This window comes from Chiloscyllium punctatum, chromosome 7 (genome assembly GCF_047496795.1).
Source record: "Chiloscyllium punctatum isolate Juve2018m chromosome 7, sChiPun1.3, whole genome shotgun sequence".
In the NCBI taxonomy this organism is placed as follows: domain Eukaryota; kingdom Metazoa; phylum Chordata; class Chondrichthyes; order Orectolobiformes; family Hemiscylliidae; genus Chiloscyllium; species Chiloscyllium punctatum.
The window spans coordinates 134149151-134170484 of NC_092745.1; the positions used below are offsets into that span (position 1 = coordinate 134149151).

General features: G+C 42.3%; 1 protein-coding gene across 1 annotated transcript in view; it reads right to left on the minus strand.

Annotated features, from left to right (window-relative positions):
- Positions 1–21334, minus strand: part of cfap45 (cilia and flagella associated protein 45) — a 138745-nt gene that overhangs the window by 15896 nt on the left and 101515 nt on the right. The window contains exon 10 of the mRNA XM_072574905.1: positions 12405–12598. Coding sequence (XP_072431006.1) covers positions 12405–12598 — 194 coding nt within the window. The remainder of the gene's footprint in view (positions 1–12404; positions 12599–21334) is intronic.

Here is a 21334-nt window from a genome sequence, read left to right on the forward strand (position 1 = left end):
AAGGGTGTTGGCCATTAGACCATGGAGTCTTCATTCCCAATACTTTGCTCAGTACTTATTAGCCCTTTCCGTAACTGCTGCATAACATTACAGTCAGAGTCATTGAGACCAACAGCACAAAAAAAGGTCCTTGGCGCATCACGGCTGTGCCAATGTTTTAATCTTTAGATGATACCAGTGTTGTTTAGCATGAATAATGAAGCAAAATATTGATTTAGTGACTCTATCATTTCTGTGTTTCTAACTATTAACACAGTGGTCTCATTCTCCAAGGGATCACCATTCACTTTAGCTACACTCTTCCCTTTTATACATTGATGGCAGCCTTTGCGCTAATTTTCTTTCATAATTTTTCTTGCTCTTTTTATGACTTTTCTATACCCTTTATTGAACTTTTAAAGTTTCCCAATCTTCCAGCCTGCCACTCATCTTTGCAATATGTTATACCTTAGTTGTTGTCCTTATTAACTTCCTTGCATAGCTTCCCTTCTTGAAATATTTTGTCATTTCTGGAATATATTTCTGGCAAGATGGTGGCAGAGTAGGATGCTCCAACCAGACCTCCTCTGCTCCTTCTGTTTATTTTCCATTCTATCTTTTTCCCTTTTTTCCCTCTTGGAGTTCTCTCCTGAGCTAGAGTGGCTGGAGACATGGAGCGGAGAAGGGATGGCCAGTGATTTGGAGGCTCACACGAAGCGGGAATGGTCAGCGTGCTGGAGGCCCGAGCAGAGTGGGGAAAGTTGTTAGACTGGGGACTGATGTGGGTGTGAGCCCGGGCAGACCACATGTGGAAGCCCCCTCCGCTGACCTACTGAAAAACTGTAATGCTTATCTTTTTAACTTTTTTTTTTCTAACTTGTACGATGAACAACTTTAAGTAATCCTACTCTTTTTCCTTCCCTTCTCCCTTTATTTCTGTATTTTGTATCTAAGATCTATAGCTAGGTTCATTGTACCTAGGTTGGTGCTATATGGGGCAACATTGTGAGCTTTTCACTTTACTCCTGTACTTCCATTCTTGAATACACATGACAATAAAGGATATTCTAATTCAAAATACTTTAGTTGGGAGTAATTGAGTAACTCCCGAAACATCTGCCACAATAACGTAGCACAGTTTGTCTTGAGTGTTCAGCGATGTCTCTGCAGAAGGATCTGAGCATCAGAACCTCACCCTCAGAAGGCCCCTTCTATGCGCCACGATGACCTTAGATGAAGAATGAACAGCATTTCATAGAGTATAGAAACATACAGCACAGAACAGGCCTTTTGCCCCACCATGTTGTGCCAAGATTCAATCATAATGTAAAATATAGTAACGACCTACGCATCCCTCAACTCACTGCTATCCATGTGCATGTACAGCAGTTGCTTAAATGTCGCCAGTGACCCTGCATTCAGTCCTTGCCATGAGACTGCATCACAAAGTAATCAGCAATGGCTGCAGAGTATAACCTTTGTTTTCCAGTAAACATCCCTGTAAACCATCTGTCCATAAAAGCAAAGTAGGAACATATGAATTTTCAAGGATGCAACTGGGGCATCACCCAGTGGACATCCATGATGTGGTCCTGATGATCACAGATGACTTGCACATTGATGGCATATCATGGGGTCATAGAGATGTACAGCACGGAAACAGAACTTTCGGTCCAACTTGTCCATGCTGACCAGATGTCCCAAACTAATTTAGTCTCACTTACCAGCATCTGGCCCATATCCCTCCAAACCCTTCCTATTCATACACCCATCCAGATGCCTTTTAAATGTTGCAAGTAACCTCCACCATTTCCTCTGGCAGCTCATTTTGTACATGCACTACCCTCTGTGTGAAGAAGTTGCCACTTCGGTCTCTTTTATATCTTTCCCCTCTCACCCTAAACCCATTGGACAGCGAAGTGGATTATCTCAGATTAAAACAGGATCTTGACCAGATGGCCAATGGGCTGAGAAGTGGCAGATGGAGTTTAATTCAGATAAATGCGAGGTGCTGCATTTTGGAAAAACAAATCTTAGCAGGACTTATACACTTAATGGTAAGGTCCGAGACCTTGGAGTGCAGGTTCATAGCTCCTTGAAAGTGGAGTCGCAGGTAGATAGGATAGGATAGTATGCTTTCCTTTACTGTTCAGAGTATTGAGTGCAGGAACCAAAAGAGAAAATGCTGGAAAATCTCAGCAGGTTTGGCAGCATCTGTAAGGAGAGAAAAGAGCTGATGTTTTGAGTCTAACTGACCCTTTGAGCTTTGACAAAGGGTCAGTTAGACTCAAAACGTCAGCTCTTTTCTCTCTTTACAGATGCTGCCAGGCCTGCTGAGATTTTCCAGCATTTTCTCTTTTGGTTTCAGATTCCAGCATCCACAGTAATTTGATTTTATTGAGTGCAGGAATTGGGATGCCATGTTGCGGCTGTACAGTACATTGGTTAGGCCACTGTTGGAATATTGCGTGCAGTTCTGGTCTCCTATTGGAAAGATGTTGTAAAACTTGAAAGGGTTCAGAAAAGATTTACAAGGATGTTGCCAGGGTTGGAGGATTTGAGCTATAGGAGAGCTGAACAGGCTGGGGCTGTTTTCCCTGGAGCATCGGAGGCTGAGGGGTGACCTTATAGAGGTTTACAAAATTATGAGGGACATGGATAGGGTAAATAGGCAAAGTCTTTTCTCTCAGGTCGGAGAGTCCAGAATTAGAGGGCATAGGTTTAGGGTGAGAAGGGAAAGATATAAAAGAGACTTATGGGGCAACTTTTTCACACAGAGGGTGGTAGGTGAATGGAATGAACTGCCAGAGGAAGTGGTGGAGGCTGGTACAATTGCAACATTTAAGAGGCATTTGGATGAGTATATGAATAGGAAGGGTTTGGTGGGATATGGGCCGGGTGCTGGCAGGTGGGACTAGATTGGGTTGGGATATCTAGTCGGCATGGACGGGTTGGACCGAAGGGTCTGTTTCCATGCTGTACATCTCTATGACTCTAAGACTCTATGCCCTCTAGTTTAGGACTCCCCCACTCCAGGGAAAAGACTTTGTCTATTTATCTTAAGCATGCCCCTCATGATTTTATAAATTTCTATAAGGACATGCCTCAGCCTCCAAAGCTCCATGAAAACAGCCCCAGCCTATTCAGTCTCTCCCTATAGCTCAAATCCTCCAACCCTGGCTGCATCCTTGCAAAGCTTTTCTGAATCCTTTCAGGTTTCACAACACTCTTGCGATAGGAATGAGACCAAAATTGCACGCAATATTCCAAAAGTGGCCTAGCCAACATCCTGTAAATATGACCTCCCAACTCCTATACTCAATACTCTGACCAATAAAGGAAAGCATACCAAATACTGTCCGATCTACCTGCAACTCTAATTTCAAGGAACTATGAACCTGCACTCTAAGGTCTCTTTGTTCAACAATACACTCCAGGACCTTACAATTACTTGTATAAGTCCTGCTAAGATTTGCTTTCCCAAAATGCAACACCTCGCATTTACCTAAATTAAACTCTATCTGCCACTTCTCAGCCCATTGGCCCATCTGATCAAGATCCCATTGCAATCCGAGGTGTCCTTCTTTGCTGTGCACTACACCTCCAATTTTGGTGTCATCTGCAAACTTACTAACTATATCTCCTATGTTCACATCCAAGTCATTTATATTAATGGCAAAATGTAATGGACACAGCACCAATCCTTGTGGCACTCCACTGGTCACAGGCTTCCAGTGAGGCAACATGGTGGCTCAGTAGTTAGCATTGTTGCGTCACAGTGCTAGGGACCCGTACAATTCCAGCCTCGGGCAAATGTCTGTGTGGAGTTTGCAAATTCTCCCCCATGTCTGCATGGATTTCCTCCGGGTGCTCCGGTTTCTCCCACACTCCAAAGATGTGCTGGTTAGGTGAACTGGCCATGCTAAATAGCCCATAGAGTTCAGGGATGTGTAGGTTAGGTGCACTAGTCAGGAGTAAATATAGGGTAGGAGAATGGGTTTGGGCAGGTTACTCTTCGGAGGGTTGGTGTAGACTTATTGGGCCAAAGGGCCTGTTTCTGCACTGTCGGGATCCTATGAAAATAGTGTTCAGTCTGAAAAACAACGCTCCTCCACCACTCTCTGTCTTCTACCTTCGAGCCAGTTCTGTATCCAAATGGCTAGTTCTCCCTGTATTCCATGAGATCTAACCTTGCTAAACAGCCGCCCATGGGGAACCTTGTCAAACGCCTTTCTGATGTCCATATTGATCACATCTACCGCTCTGCCCTCATCAATCCTCCTTGTTACTTCTTCAAAAACCTCAGTCAAGTTTGTGAGACATGACTGCCTATGCACAAAGCCATGTTGACTATCCCTAATTAATTCTTGCCTTTCCAAACGTGTGTAAATCCTGTCCCTCAGGATTCCCTCCAACAACTTGCTCACCAACGACATCAAGCTCACTGGTCTATAGTTCCCTGGCTTGTCCTTACCACCTTTGTTCTTCATAGCTGTCCCCTGGGTCTGCTGTCACTGGTTCAGCCCCACAGACTTCACTCTGGAGCTCAGGGTCACCTACCACTGGCATGTTTCTGCCAGGTCACTATGCACACAGGGACCCACAAAAATATTTCCCCGCCGTGACACAGCAATCATCTTATAGCTCAGTGGTTAGCTGAGGGTGGCACGGTGGCTCAGCGGTTAGCACTGCTGCTTTGCAGCACCAGGGACCCGGGTTCAATTGCAGCCTCAGGCACTGTGTGTGTGGAGGCTGCACACTCTCCCCGTGCTGGTCTCCTCTCGGCACTCCAGCTTCTTTCCACAGACCAAAAATTTGCAGGTTAAGTGGTTTGGCTATGTTGAATTGTCCAGGGATGTGCAGGAGAGCCACAGGAAATGCAGGGTGACAACGATAGGGTGGGTCTAGGGGTTTGCTCTTCTGAGGGTTGGTGTAACTTAATGGGCTGAATGGCCTGCTTCCAAACTGTCAGGGTTCTATGATTCTTATGGCTCTGAACTGGACATGTATTTGCTGTTCAGTGAGACAGAGGAGGCAGCAGCTTGTTATAGTCAAGAGTGTGGTCCTGGAAAAGTACAGCAGGTCAGGCAGCAACCAAGGAGCAGGGGAACCGATGCCCTGGGCAAGAGCCCCCCATCAGGAACCACCATTCGACTCTCGTGCTCCTTGGATGCCACTTGACCCGCCGCGTCCCTCCAGTACCACACTCTCGACTCTGATCGTCAGCATCTGCAGTCCACAATTTCTCTTGCAGCTTGTTATAGTTCAAAGTGTAATGGAGTGGATATGGCTTTGTTTGACACCAGCATTCACACTGCTTCAGCTTTGAGCAAATGGACACATCTGCTGATCAACTAGGACCAATCCCTATTGAGCTTCAGGGGCACATGGTCCTGACACAGTCTGGGAGGGTGGGTAGGCCATGGTCACTCCAGTAGGTTGAGTATGACTGGTCTGAGGATCACAGACACTCTTTAAAAACCTCCTTCTGACCACGATATCTGCTCTAATATCTCCTTATGTGAGTTAATGTCAAGATTTGGTTGATAATATCCCTGTGAATTGTCACAGGTCATAAGATGTGAGTTGCAGCATACTGAAGAACGCAGTGCACTTTTATGACAACATTCAGTATCCAAATATTTACATTATAATCACAGGCAGTGGTAAAAAGGTTCCCATTGCATTCAGGTAGAGGCAATTCATCTTGTTTAGACTCAGGGGGGTATCTGGCTCTTCTCAGCCAGGACTGTCCAGCCTAGTCAGTCCAGGGCAGGGAGCACAGTCAGCCTTAAGTGGGGTGGGGTGGTGTCAGTTGGGGTCTTGGGTTTTAAGTGTTTAAGTTTTTTTATCAGAGGACAGTCTATGGAGTTTTGGGAAAGAAACAAATTCCAGTCTGGTGTTGGGCTTCACTGGGCAGTGTTGCTGAGAGAAGGATAATATTGAAAGGAGGCAGTTAGAGATCAAACAGTGTGAGCGCACTGTGCAATAGAAGGTGCAATGAGCTACAGGGGATGGAGTTCTATAAATCACAATCCCCCTGAAACAACAAGAGCCTGGTAATTCGCAAAGGCACATGCTTAGAAACATTAACAATTAGAAAAGGGGAATGAGGGGAATGTGGGAAAGGTGAAAGACACACAAAAGGGATTATAAAAAATGAGAACATGTTGCCATGTGTCACTCACAAGAAGCTGAAAAACATTCCATCTTGTAATAATTTTCTGTCATGAGATCATCCATGCTATGATAGGTTGCACATAATGTAATGTGTGTACAGTATATAACACTTAGACATGTTGCTAAGGCCTTCTGATGGACTGTCGCATTGACCTTATCCTAGAGAAGTATGCAAAGTGGTGTGATCACAAAATGTACTGGTAACAGCTTTGATTTATTTGTGGGTCATGGGTTCTGGGATCCCACAAAGATCCCCAGTAGATGCTTGGAAGCATCCAGTTGCATAAAAGTTTAGCACAACTGTCAGAATGATGGCCAGAAGGATAGGATGACCATGCACTCCTTCAGGTTACAGGTTCATAAGATCATAAAACATGGGCACAGAAGTAGGTCATTTAGTCCATTGAGTCTGATTTGTCATTAAATGAGATCTATACGATAACCCTTCAATCCACTTTTCTGCTCTTTCCACATATCCTTCATTCCCTTACTGATTAAAAACCTTTCTATCTCAAATATGAATATATTTTATGTCTCAGTCATAGAAGCACGCAATGGTAAAGAATTCCACAGATACACAATCCTCTGAGAGAAGAAATTCCTCCGCATTTCTGTCTTAAGTGTACATCTCATTCTGAGGTCCTCCTCTGGTTCTAGACTCTCCCACAATCTCTCTGCATCCACCCTGTCACATCCTCTAAGAATTTTGATGCTTTGATAAGGTCACCTTTCATTCTTCCATAGTCCAATGTGTACAGGCCTAATCTGCTCAAGATTACTCATAAAATTCTCTCCATACCTGGTCTCAGCCAAGTGAACCTTCTTTGGACTGGCACCGTTGCTAGTATATCTTTCATTAGATTAGGGACTAAAAACTATTCACAGAATTCCAAATGTGGTCTGACAAGTATCTTTTGGTTTTAATAAAACCTCCCTAATTTTATTTTCCATTTCTTTTGAAATAAATCCCAAAATTCCATTTACCTTACTCATTACCCACTGAATTTGGATACTAACTTTTTGTGATTCATGCACGAGAGACTCACAACTTACTCTGTTCTGAAACTTTTTGTTGTCTTCCTTAAATACTGTTTAGCTCCTGTATTCTTCTGGCCAAAATGCATAAACTCATATTTCTCACATTATATTCCATCTGGCAGGATTTGGACCACTCACTTAACCGATCTCAATCTATTGCAGATTGTTTGTGTCATCTTGATAATTTGGCTTTGCATCAATTACCCCTTAGCCTCTGACGCTCCAGGGAAAACAGCCCCAGCCTGTTCAGCCTCTCCCTATCGCTCAAATCCTCCAACTTGGCAACATCCTTGTCAATCTTTTCTGAACCCTTTCAAGTTTCACAACATCTTTCCAATAGGAAGGAGACCAAAATTGCACGCAATATTCCAATAGTGGCCTAACCAATGTCCTGTACAGCCGCAACATGACCTCCCGACTCCGGTATTCAATACTCTGACCAATAAAGGAAAGCATACCAAACGCTGCCTTCACTATCCTATCTACCTGCGACTCCACTTTCAAGGAGCTATGAACCTACACTCCAAAGTCTCTTTGTTCAGCAACACTCCCTAGGACCTTACCATTAAGTGTATAAGTCCTGCTAAGATTTGCTTTCCCAAAATGCAGCACCTCGCATTTATCTGAATTAAACTCCATCTGCCACTTTTCAGCCCATTGGCCCATCTGGTCAAGATCCTGTTGTAATCTGAGGTAACCCTCTTCGCTGTCCATTACACCTCCAATTTTGGTGTCATCTGTAAACTTACTAACTCTCCCTCTTATGTTCGCATCCAAATCATTTATGTAAATGACAAAAAGTAGAGGACCCAGCACCGATCCTTGTGGCACTGCACTGGTCACAGGCCTCCAGTCTGAAAAACAACCCTCCACCACCACCCTCTGTCTTCTACCTTTGAGCCAGTTCTGTATCCAAATGGCTAGTTCTCCCTGTATTCCATGAGATCTAACCTTGCTAATCAGTCTCCCATGGGGAACCTTGTCGAACGCCTTACTGAAGTCCATATAGATCACATCTACTGCTCTGCCCTCATCAATCCTCTTTGTTACTTCTTCAAAAACAGGATGCGTGAAAATGCCCTCCCCTTGCCTCTTTTCCTAGCTTTGTCTTTTATTCAATTCTGATGAAGAGTCAGCTGTCTTCAAAGGTTAACACTGCTTTCTTTCCAGAGATGCTGCTAGTTTCTTCAGAAATTTCTTTTTTGGTCTCTGTCTTCTATTAATATAAAAGAACAAGGACAAAACAGAAATACAGCACAAGAACAGGCCCTTCAGCTCTACAAGCCTGTATGATCATCATGCCCTAACTAAACCAAAAAACAAACTTTCTGAGCTTATTTGTTGCGTATTCGTCTATTCCCTCTGAATTCATGTAACCATCCAGATACCTCTTAAATGTTGCCAATGTGCCTGCTTCCACCACCTGTCCTGACAGTGTGTTCCATGCTCCTACCACTCCGTGTGAAAAACTTCCCTTGCACATAGCCCTTAAACTTTCCCTCCTCATCTTGAACCTATGCCCCCTTGTAATTGAAGCTTCAACCCTGAGAAAAAAAAACCTCTGACTATCCACCCTATTTATATCTCTATGTTTTGTAGACCTCTATCAGGTCCCCTTCAACTGCCATCTTTCCACTGAAAACAATGTAGCCTTTTTAACCTTTCCTCATTGCAAATGCCCTTGAGACCAAGCAACATCCTGGTGAACTTTCTCTGCACTCTTGTCAAAGCTTCTATGTCCTTCTGGTAATATGGTGACTAAAACTGCACACAATGCTCCAAATGTGGCCTGAGAAGGATTTTATAAAACTGCAACATGGTTTGCCAACTCTTGTATTCCATACCCTGGCTGATGAAGGCAAGCATACTATAAATTTCTGAATCACCTTGGCCAACTGTGTTGTCACTTTTAGGGAACTGTGGATATGCACACCTAAATCCATCTGTATGCTAATGTCCCTAAGGGTTCTGCCATTTACAGTATAATGCCCACCTAAATCCGATCCTCCAAAATGCATCACCTCATATTTGTCTGGATTAAACTCCATCTGCCATTTCTGTACCCACGTTGCCAATGTATCTGTATCTTGTATCCTTTCACAATTGTCGGCATTGTCAGCAACTCCACCAAACTTTGTGTCATCTGTAAACTTATTACACATTTTCCTCCAGCTCATTTATGCACTACAAACAACAGAGGACCTAAGACTGAACCCTGTGGAACACTCTAGTAACCTGTCTCCATTCCGAAAAACACTCTTTCACCACTACCCTTTTCTTCTTTGACCCAGCCAGTTTTGTGTCCATCTAACCAGCCCTCTCCAAATTTCATGTGATTTTAGTTTTTGTACTAAGCTGCCATGTGGAACTTTATCAAATGCCTTACTAAAGTTCGTCTGCAGCCCTTCTGACATCAATTATCTTTGTCACCTCTTCAAACAATTTGATCAGGTTATTGAAGCATGACCTCTCTACAAAACTATGCTGCCTGTCACTAACTAGCCCATTTTCTTCCAATGTGCATATCTTGCCCCTCAGTATCTTCTCCAAAGGCTTCCCCACCACAGATGTCAGGCTCACCAGTTTATAATTTCCTGGAGTATGCTTTCTTCCTTTCTTAAACAAGGGAACTTAATCTCCCATAGAGATGGACCTTTCAGTCCAACTCAGGTTGTCAATCACCTGATGAAAGATCAGCGCTCTGAAAACACTAGTTTTCAATTAAACCTGTTGGACTATAACGTGGTGTTGTGTGATTTTTAACTTTGTACATCCCACTCCAACACCGGCATCTCCAAATCGTTAAATTACAAAGTGGACTCGAAGTGCTCCTAATTCTTATGTTCCTACATTCATGTCTAGAACCTGAGTTTTTATTATTTTCTCAATAATAGCTTAATGTTATCCACATTAAACTCCATCAACAAGATTCCGGACATTTCACCCAGCCTGTCAATATTGATCTGTAAACTATTTCCTCATTATTGCCTGCTTTCTCACTATCTTAGCATCATTTGTGAATTTTGCTGTTACATTCTGTCCCTGTTTGCAGATCAATTACATAGATTGCAAATAATTGAGGTCCGAGAACTGAATTCTGCAGCACCCCACTAGTTACAGTTCACCATCCAGAGAAGAACCCATTTATCCCAACTCTCTGCTTTCTATCAATCGGCCAATCCTCTATCCAAGCCAATATTCAACCTTTAACCCTCTGGGATCTAACCTTCTGGATCAGTATTTTCTGAGGCACTATGTCAAATGCCTTCTCAAAGTTTAGATATACCACATCCACCAGATCCTCATTACCTACCTTGCTGATTACATCTTAAAAGAACTCCAGCAAGTTTGTCAAGCATGAAACCGTGCTGACACTGGTGAATTGAGTTCTATTTTTCCAAGTGGTCAGTTAATCTCCTCCTTTATGGTCAACTCCAGCAACTTCCCCATTACAGAAGACAAAATAACTGGTCTATACTTTCCACTTTTTGTCTATCTCCTTTTTTGAATAAGGGTGTCACATTAGCATGTTTCCAATCCACTGGCACCTTTCCAGAATCCAGGAAATTTTGGAAAATCATAACCAATGGTTCCACTATTTTGCTTTAATAGCATAGGGTGCTGGTCATCAGGCCCCAGGGACTTATCTGACTTAACTGAAAACATCAGTTTCCTTAATATCTTCTCCTTAGTTACAGTAATTTCACCAAGTCTCTCTGTAGTAACTGCAGTGTTTGGGAAGAAATTATCATCCTCCACAATGAAAACAGAGGCATAGTATTGGTTTGTGCCTCTGCCATTTCTGAGTTTCCCATTATTACCTCACCATTTTCATCCTCTAAAGGGCCAACATATACTTTCACTTCCCTTTTATATACTTACAGAAGCTTTTGGTGTCAGTGCTTACGTTTTATGCTTGTTTTCTTTCAAAGTTCATCTTCGCTTTTTTTCTTTTCATTTTTAGTATTTCCCTGAGCATTTGCCACTGTTCTTCAACTGTCCTATCCTTTATATTTTTGCCAAATCCACTTGGGCTAACTCCTTCTTCAGGCCTGTACAATTACCTTTGCCTAATGCTAAAACTCTCGTAAGTGACTCTGTCTTCATTGTTTCAATCCAAATGCAGGAGGTTTGCTCAGTAAGTTTGTAGATGACATGTAAATTGATGACATAGTAAATTATGAGGAAGAATGCCTTAGACCACAGGCTGATATGGATGGGTTGGGCAAATAGAATTTATTCTTGAAAAGTGTGAAATGATATATTTTGGGAGAACAAATAAGGCAAGGATATAGAATAGTAATTTATTGTCACTTCAGTTCAGAGAATGAGAGGGACATTGGTGTGGATGTCCACCCTATTTTCCCTGCTAATTCACCAGTGCTCACGTTGTTCGGGGACTGGAAAGATTATATCCTGTGATGTGAGTTTTGCAAGCAGTTTGGGCACAGTCAATGCCTTGCCTGTTGCAAGGACATGGTGTCTGATATGGTGCCAATGCAATGTTAGGGGTTTACATCACAAAGACTAACAGACTGTATTGAATTGCATGTATCTTCAACTGTTTGCAATGGGCAAGGGATGAATGGTAAACTTTACAACTAGCCTGTGCTTGCAAAACACAAAGCACAGTAAGCTGTGATTCTGCAATTGTGCAACTATGAATGATTCTTAAGATTAATTTAGGATTGTCATTTAGGCTTGTTGTGGAAGGCACTTGCATGTACTGAGAGCTATTTTGATACACAGATCCCTGTTCTTTGCAAACAGAAAGAACATGTACACACATCCCATCTGTTTCAATTGAACAAAACAGATGGCAGCTATTCCCTTATCCATTCAAAAAGGCAACGCTTAAACACTCAAATCAATTTACCTGATTTAAATTTAAACATAACTTGGAAGTTAACTGCCAGTCATCATATAATTGGTACATTCTACACGGCAACGTTTCTATTGATCAGATTTCACTTGCCAACATTAGCACTTTCTTCTCATTAAGCATAAAACTTGTTCCCCCTCAAATTTATATCCTTGACCATGTCTTGATGAGTACAATATAAAACTTTGACAAAATGCATCTTTTTTTCAACATGCTTAAGTTCTGTACAATCAATTATTGTAATATTGCAGGATGCATCCGATACATGGTAAAGAAAATGCATGACCTGGATTGCATTTGAATTCTAGGACCTTGAGTGACCTACTTGAGGACTCTCTCGAATTCCTGTCGTTCCTTAGTTGCCTGCACAGCCAGGAAATGCTGCTTGTGCCGAATTTGATCTGAGCGAGACTTCTTCAGCATTGCTGTTATCTCTGCTTTTTTCCGCTCGTCCTCTAGTTCCTTCCTGCGCCATTCCCGTTCTGCAGCTTCTTGGCTTCTTTTTGCTCGTAGAGCATCCTACGAAAGAGAGAATAAGGGAAACAAAAGCTGAGAGAGTGTCTCAGTGCGGTATTTGTTCATGTAACGGTGTCTCACAATTCTCTCTCGGGGGACACCAATACACAGACTAGTATCTAAAAGCTCTCTATTTCTCTCAGACAGACATTTCCACCCTGACTCTCCCTTAAGACTATATTATTGAATGCTTTCAAGAAAGAGCTAGATATAGTTCAATAGATATGGCATAAAAATGAGTACAGGGTTCTGAGTAGGATGACCAGCTAAGATCAGACTGAATAGCAGAACAGGTTCAAAGAGCTGTATAGACCACTCCTGGTCCTATTCTCTATGTTTTGATTTTGCTGTATTTTTGATTGTGAACTGATATAGGAAAATGGGCTGTTTTTAAAACCAAAGATTTAAGAAAGGATTGCTGCACTTTTTAAAAGCAGTTAGCTGACACTCATTGTAAATGCTGTTTGTCTATTTGCGTATACAAGCAGTATACGCAAGGACTACAGGAGCTAGAGGGTATGCACAAAATAAAGTTTGCCTAACAATACGTAGCTGAGTGGCCTGTCCAGTGGTGACCACTTGTTGAAGACAACAGCTTTCTACCTGTCAACAAATATATACCTGGTTCTCAAGTAGCCGAACAAATTATGGGTGTGAATGTTTGCCCAAAAGCAAATTTTAGATTGCTAAAATGGAAGGAGGAACTGGCCTTTTCTCTGCAGTAAACAATTAAGTCAACTTTGCATGCTAATCGGTATTCCATTTTGGAAGCTACTGAAAGCAATAGTCGCTCAGGGAAATGCAGCCAGAGCCAAGCCCATGGCACCATGGATGACCCAACTGTACAGGGAAGGAGCAAAGAATATAATGGCAATAGTCATATGAGATTCCACAGTCAGAGGATCAGACAAGTGTTTTTGTAGCAGCAAACATGACTCCAAGATGATGTGCTGCCTCCTTGGTGCTAGTGTCAATGGTGGCACAAAGCAGTCATCCAATATCCTTCTGCGGGAGGGAGGCCAGCTAGACATCATGTCCACATTGATACTAATGACATAGATAAAAGAGTATGAGGTCCTGGAGAAAAATCTCAGGAAGTTAGGAAGGATGGAAATTAAAAAATGGGATTTCAGAAGCAGTAATCTGAGGATCATTCTTAGTGCCACATGCTAGGATGCATAAGAATAGAAGAATTCATTGTTTACATTTGTTGTGTGACTGCAGGCATGGGAAGGAGACCATCAGATTTCTAAAGAATTTGCACTGGTTCTGGGGCAAGCGGAACCTGTACAAACTAAATGGGGCTACAACTTAATGGGATTGGGACTCAAAACTCATGGAGATTTGCTACAACTGTTGGGGTGGATTTATACTAACTGCTCAAGGACATTAAACCTGAGGGAGAACCCAAACTGGAAGAAAGTCATGTTGGTAAAAGAAAGTTAAAAAGATACTTGGGAGACAGGGAGATAGGAAAAACAAAACTGAACATCAAGTAAGCTTCAGACTGAAGTCAAAAAGATATCAAACGTGGAAAATTCAAGGGCACTCTACTTGAAAGCACACAACATTTGCAACAAGATAAATAATTTAAAGACACAACTAGAGATACAAATGAATATGATATATTTGCTACTGTAAAATCATAGCTGCCTGGTGATTAGAACTGGGAACTGAATATTCAAGGATATTTAATGTTTAAGAAGGACAGACAAGAAGGAAAGGAAGGTGTAGTAATATTGATAGTAATGGAGTGCTTGAGTACATTAGGAAGCACACAGACAGCCCAAACCAATTCGGCACTAAAGCTGTAGAGGACAGGTTTCCACAGTATGTTGGGCATGGTTTTCTGTTGCAGTACTTAAAGAAGCTAATTGGAAGTCATGCTACTTTAGATCTGTCTGCCCGAGCCACGTGCCAATTGGCATAGGGACAAGAAAATTAGGCAAGTAAACACGTGGCTAAGGGATTGGTGTGGGAAAGAGGGATTCCACTTCATGGGGCACTGGCATCAGTTTTGGAACAGGGGGGATCTGTACCGTTGGGACGGTCTCCACCTGAACCGATCAGGTACCAATGTTCTGGTGAAGAGGATAAATAGGGTGGTCAGTAGGACTTTAAACTTCTGAGTTGGGGGGAAGGGAAAGTGAAAGCGACAGGGAGTATGGAGGTAAATGGAAAGATAAGCAGCAGGATAGCATGTTTCCAGGCGGATTTAAAATTGAGGCAGACTGAGAATGCAGAAAAAACCAAGGATAATTTAGGACATATGACTCACAACATCTCTAATAAGGAAGTTAGCATTAAGGCACTTTACCTGAATGCTCGTAGCATTCATAACAAAGCCGATGAATTAATGGCACAGATAATAGTGAATGATTATGATGTAGTAGGCATCACAGAGACTTGGTTACAGGGGGGTCAGGACTGGCAGTTAAACCTCCATGGTTTTTCGACTTATCGAAAAGACAGAGAGGTGGGCAGAGGGGGTGGGGTTGCCTTGTTAGTTAAGAACAAAATTAAATCTATGGTATTGAATGACATAGCGTCGGATGATGTGGAGTCTGTGTGGGTGGAATTGAGGAACCACAAAGGCAAAAAAACCATAATTGGAGTTGTGTACAGACCTCCTAACAGTGGTCAGGACCAGGGACGCAACATGTACCGGGAAATAGAGAAGGCATGTCAGAAAGGCAAGGTTACATTGATCATGGGTGACTTCAATATGCAGGTGGACTGGGTAAATAATGTTGCTAGTGGATCTAAAGAAAGGGAATTCATGGAATGCTTACAGGATGGCTTTTTGGAACAGCTTGTCATGGAGCCCACAAGAGAGCAGGCTATTCTGGACCTAGTGCTTTGCAATGAACCAGACTCTATAAAAGATCTTAAAGTAAGGGAACCCTTAGGAAGTAGCGACCATAATATGGTAGAGTTCAGTCTGGAGTTTGAAAGGGAGAAGGCGAAATCTGATGTAATGGTGTTACAGTTGAATAAAGGTAATTATGAGGGCATGAGAGAGGAACTGACTAAAATAGACTGGAAGCAGAGGCTAACCGGGAAGACACTAGAGCAAAAATGGCAGGAGTTTGTAGGTATAATTGAGGACACTGTACAGAGGTTCATTCCAAAGAAAAGAAAGATTAACCGGGGAGGGATTAGACAACCTTGGCTGACAAAGGAAGTCAGGAAATGTATTAAAGAAAAAGAGAGATCCTATAAAGTGGCTAAGAACAGTGGGAAATCAGAAGATTGGGAAGGATACAAAAGCAAACAGAGGATAACAAAGAGTGTAATAAGAAATGAGAGGATCAAATATGAAGGTAGGCTAGCCAGTAATATTAGAAATAATAGTAAAAGTTTCTTTCAGTACATAAGAAACAAACGACAGGCAAAAGTAGACATTGGGCCACTTCAAACTGATGCAGGGAGCCTAGTGATGGGAGATAAGGAAATAGCAGGAGAACTTAACAAGTACTTTGCGTCAGTTTTCACAGTGGAAGACACGAGTAATATCCCAAAAATTAAAGGGTGTCACGGGGCTGAGTTGAGTATGGTTGCCATTACAAAAGAGATAGTGCTAGAAAAGTTAAAAAGTCTTAAAATTGATAAATCTCCTGGCCCCGATGGGATACACCCTAGAGTTCTGAGAGAGGTTGCTGAGGAAATAGCAGAGGCATTGGTTGAGATCTTTCAAGAGTCACTGGAGTCAGGAAAGGTCCCGGATGATTGGAAGATGGCTGTAGTAACCCCCTTGTTCAAGAAAGGATCAAGGCAAAAGATGGAAAATTATAGGCCAATCAGCTTAACCTCGGTTGTTGGTAAAATTATAGAATCCATCATTAAGGATGAGGTTTCTAAATTCTTGGAAGAGCAGAGTCTGATTAGAACAAGTCAACATGGATTTAGTAAAGGGAGGTCATGCCTGACAAACCTGTTGGAATTTTTTGAAGAGGTAACAAGTAGGTTAGACCAGGGGAACCCAGTGGATGTGGTCTATCTGGACTTTCAAAAGGCCTTTGATAAGGTGCCACACGGGAGACTGCTGAGCAAGGTGAGGGCCCATGGTGTTCGAGGTGAGCTGCTGGGATGGATTGAGGATTGGCTATCTAACAGAAGGCAGAGAGTTGGGATAAAAGGTTCTTTTTCAGAATGGCAGCCGGTGACGAGCGGTGTCCCGCAGGGTTCGGTGCTGGGGCCACAGCTGTTCGCATTATATATTAATGATTTGGATGAGGGAACCGGGGGCATTCTAGCGAAGTTTGCCGATGATACAAAGTTAGGTAGACAGGCAGGTAGTACTGAGGAAGTGGGGAGGCTACAGAAGGATCTAGACAGGTTGGGAGAGTGGGCCAGGAAATGGCTGATGGAATTTAACGTGAGCAAGTGCGAGGTCTTGCACTTTGGCAAAAAGAATATAGGAATGGACTACTTTCTAAATGGTGAGAAACTTAATAAAGCCAAAGCACAAAGGGATCTGGGAGTGCTAGTCGAGGATTCTCTAAAGGTAAACATGCAGGTTGAGTCTGTGATTAAGAAAGCGAATGCAATGTTGTCTCTTATCTCAAGAGGGTTGGAATATAAAAGCAGAGATGTACTACTAAGACTTTATAAAGCTCTGGTTAGGCCCCATTTGGAGTACTGTGTCCAGTTTTGGTCCCCACACCTCAGGAAGGACATACTGGCACTGGAACGTGTCCAGCGGAGATTCACACGGATGATCCCTGGAATGAAAGGTCTAGCATATGAGGAACGGCTGAGGATACTGGGATTGTATTCGTTGGAGTTTAGAAGATTAAGGGGAGATCTAATAGAAACGTACAAAATAATACATGGCTTTGAAAAGGTGGATGCTAGAAAATTGTTTCTGTTAGGCGAGGAGACTAGGACCCGTGGACACAGCCTTAGAATTAGAGGGGGTCATTTCAGAACGGAAATGCGGAGACATTTCTTCAGCCAGAGAGTGGTGGGCCTGTGGAATTCATTGCCACGGAGTGCAGTGGAAGCCGGGACGCTAAATGTCTTCAAGGCCGAGATTGATAGGTTCTTGTTGTCTAGAGGAATTAAGGGCTACGGGGAGAACGCTGGCAAGTGGAGCTGAAATGCGCATCAGCCATGATTGAATGGCGGAGTGGACTCGATGGGCCGAATGGCCTTACTTCCACTCCTATGTCTTATGGTCTTATGGTCTTATGATCTAGTATTGTGTAATGACGAATGGTTAATTAACAATCTAGTTACAAAAGAATCTTTAGCAATGAATGACTACATATTATAGAATTTCATATTTTGTTTAAAAGTGAGGAAATTCAATCTGAAGTAAAGATTTAAATGAGGAAAATATGAAAGCATAAGGCATAAATTGGCTGGAGTGGATTGGAAAAAATACATTAAAAGGCACGACTTTAAGACATATTGATGATTTGCAGCAACCAAACATTCTTTTAAGGTCCAAAAACTGAAAGGTCAGTCAACTGTGATCAACAGAGGAAACTCAGGATTTCATAGGAGTTAAGGAAAAAACTTATACATTTTTCAAAAATAGCAGCAACTGAGGATTTGGATCTACATAGAACATAAAGTAGGACTACAAAACTGATAAGGAAAGAGGATGTACACATGAATGCAATCTAACAAAAAAGCAACAAAAAAGATTGTAAAACATTATCTAAGAATGTAAAAAGGAAATGTTTGGCTAAACCGGATGTGAGTCCATTAAAGAGAGAGTCAGGAGGATTTATGATGGGGAATGAAGAACTGGCACAGAAGCTATAATATTATTTTCTGTCTGTTTTCAACTTGAAGATACAAGAAATTTCCAAAAATTCGAAGATCCAAGAAGTTAGGAAGAATGAGAAGCTGGAGGAAATTAGTATTAGTAGGAATATTGTACTGTAGAAATTAATGGGGCTTGATAAATCCAAAATATGTAATGGCCTTCATCCCAGAAAGTTGAATAAAGTGGCTATCGTGAGTTGATGCATTGGTTATCATCTTCCAAAGTTCTATACAGTCTTGGTAGTAGGAGCAGGAGAGAAAAAAAAGGGAACTAGAGACTTGTTAACCTTACATCAGTACTGGGGACAATGCTGGAACTTATTATAAAGGATGAGATAAACAGACACCTGGCTGATTATAATCTGATTGGGCATAGTCAGCATAGATTTGTGAAAGAGAAATCATGTCTAAGCAAGGTGTTCGGGCTTTTTGAGGATGTTACAAAAGGAGAGTTGACAGATATAGCACACTTAGATTTCCAAAAGGATTTTGGTGAAATCTCCCACAGGAAACTGGTTAGAAAAAGATACAGCATTTGGATAGTATGTAATGTACTGACCATGGATTAATGATCAGCTAACAGACAGAATACAGGGAACTTGCAGGTGGTGGTGCTCCCATATATCTGCTGTGCTTATCCTTCTAATTGGAAGTGGCTGTGGGTTTTGAAGGTGTAATAAGGAAATTTGGAGAATTTCTACAGTACACCTAATAGATAGTATACACTGCTGCTACTGACTGCCAGTAATGGAGGGAGTGCATGTTTGTGGATGTGTTCCCAATCAAGTCGGCTGCTTTGTCCTGGAAGGTGTCAAGCGTTTTTTTAGATTAGATTACTTACAGTGTGGAAATAGGCCTTTCGGCCCAACAAGTCCACACCGACCCACCAAAGCGTAACACACCCAGACCCATTCCCCTACATTTACCCCTTCACCTAACACTACGGGCAATTGAGCATGGCCAATTCACCTAACCTGCACATTTTTGGATTGTGGGAGGAAACTGGAGCACCCGGAGGAAACCCACGCAGACACGGGAAGAATGTGCAAACTCCACACAGAGAGTCGCCTGAGGCGGGAATTGAACCCGGGTCTCTGGTGCTGTGAGGCAGCAGTGCTAGCCACTGTGCCACCATGCCACCCGTGAGTGGTTTTGGAGGTACACTCTTCCAGGCAAGTGGGGAGCATTGGCCTTTGGTATGCTTTCCTTTATTGGTCAGAGCATTGAGTATAGGAGTTGGCAGGTCATGTTGCAGCTGTACGGGACATTGGTTAGGCCACTTTTGAAATATAGCATGCAATTCTGGTCTCCTTCCTATTGGAAGGATATTGTGAAACTTGAATGGTTCAGAAAAGATTTATAAGGATGTTGCCAGGATTTGAGCTATAGAGAGAGGCTGAATAGGCTGAGGCTGTTTTCCCTGGAATGTCAGAGGCAGAGGGGTGACCTGATAGAGGTTTACAAAATCATGAGCGGAATGGTTAGGATAAATAGACAAAATCTTTTCCCTGGGGTTGGGCAATCCAGAACTAGAGAGCATAGGCTTAGGGTGAGATGGGAAAGATATAAAAGGGATCTAAGGTGCAACTTTTTCATGCACAGGGAGGTGCATGTATGGTATGAGCTGCCAGAGGAAGTGGTGGAGGCTGGTACAATTGCAGCATTTAAAAGGCATCTGGATGGAGGAAGGGTTTAGAGGGATATGGGCCAAGTGCTGGCAAATGGGACTAGATTAGGTTAGGATATCTGGTCAGCATGGACGAGTTGGATCGAAGGATGTTTCCATGCTGTATGTCTCTATGACTTATGCCTTATAGGTGGTGAGCTACATGCTACTGTATTCCTAGCCTCTGACCTGCTCTTGTAACTGCTGTATTTATATTGTGAGTTCAGTTGAGTTTATGTTCAATTCTAACTCCCAGGGGGACTTAGTGATGGTATTGATGTGTTTAGTTTATCTTTTATTGGAGATGGTCATTGCCTGGCATTTGTGTGGTGCAAGTGTTACTTGCCACTTGTCAGCCCAAGTCTGGATATTGTCCAGATCCTATTGCATTTGAACATGGCCAAGTTTGCATATGCCACAAAATAGGGTGGAAGGATGAACTGTGAGGATGATGCAGAAATGCTTCAGTGTGATTTGGACAAGTTGAATCAGTGGACAAATGCATGGTAGATGAAGAATAAAACTGATAAATGTGAGAATGTCTACTTTGCGAGCAAGAATAGGAACGCAGCTTATTATATGAAAGGCAATTAATTGGGGAAGGCACAAAGACATAGATGCCCTTGTACACCAGTATGCAAAAATCGGCATGCAGGTACAGCAGGCGGTAAAGAAGGCAAATGTTATGATGACTTTCATAGCAAGAGGATTCAAGTACAGGAGCATGAGACCTGAGGATTGGGAGAAGTTTAAATTTTAGCAATAGGAGAAGAAAGGGATTGATTAAAAGGGGTAAAATAAAGATTAAGAGTCAGCTTGTAGGGAGCATTGGGATGTCTTGCTGCAATTGTTCATGGCCATTGTGAGACCACACCTGGAGTATTGTGTGGAGTTTTGGTTTCCTTATTTGAAAAAGGATGTTCTGGCTAAGGAGGAAGTACAATGAAGGTATACCAGAACACTTCCTGGGATGGCAGGACTGATACACAAATAAAGATTGTGTCAAATAGGACTATATTCATTACAATTTGGAAGAATTCCAATAGGACTAGATAAGATAAATGCAGGAAGCTATTCCTGAAGACTGAGGAGTCCAGGACTATGGCTCACAGTTTAAAGATATAAGGGTGGGTTTTTAGGACTGAGATGAGCTGAAAGTTTTTCACCCAGAGAATGGTGGAATTTTCTCCAATTAAAAGCAGGTGAAGACAAAATATTGAATATTTTCAATTGAACTTGGGATTAAAAAGATCAAAGTATATGGGGAGAAAGTGGGAACATGGTACTGAGTTAGA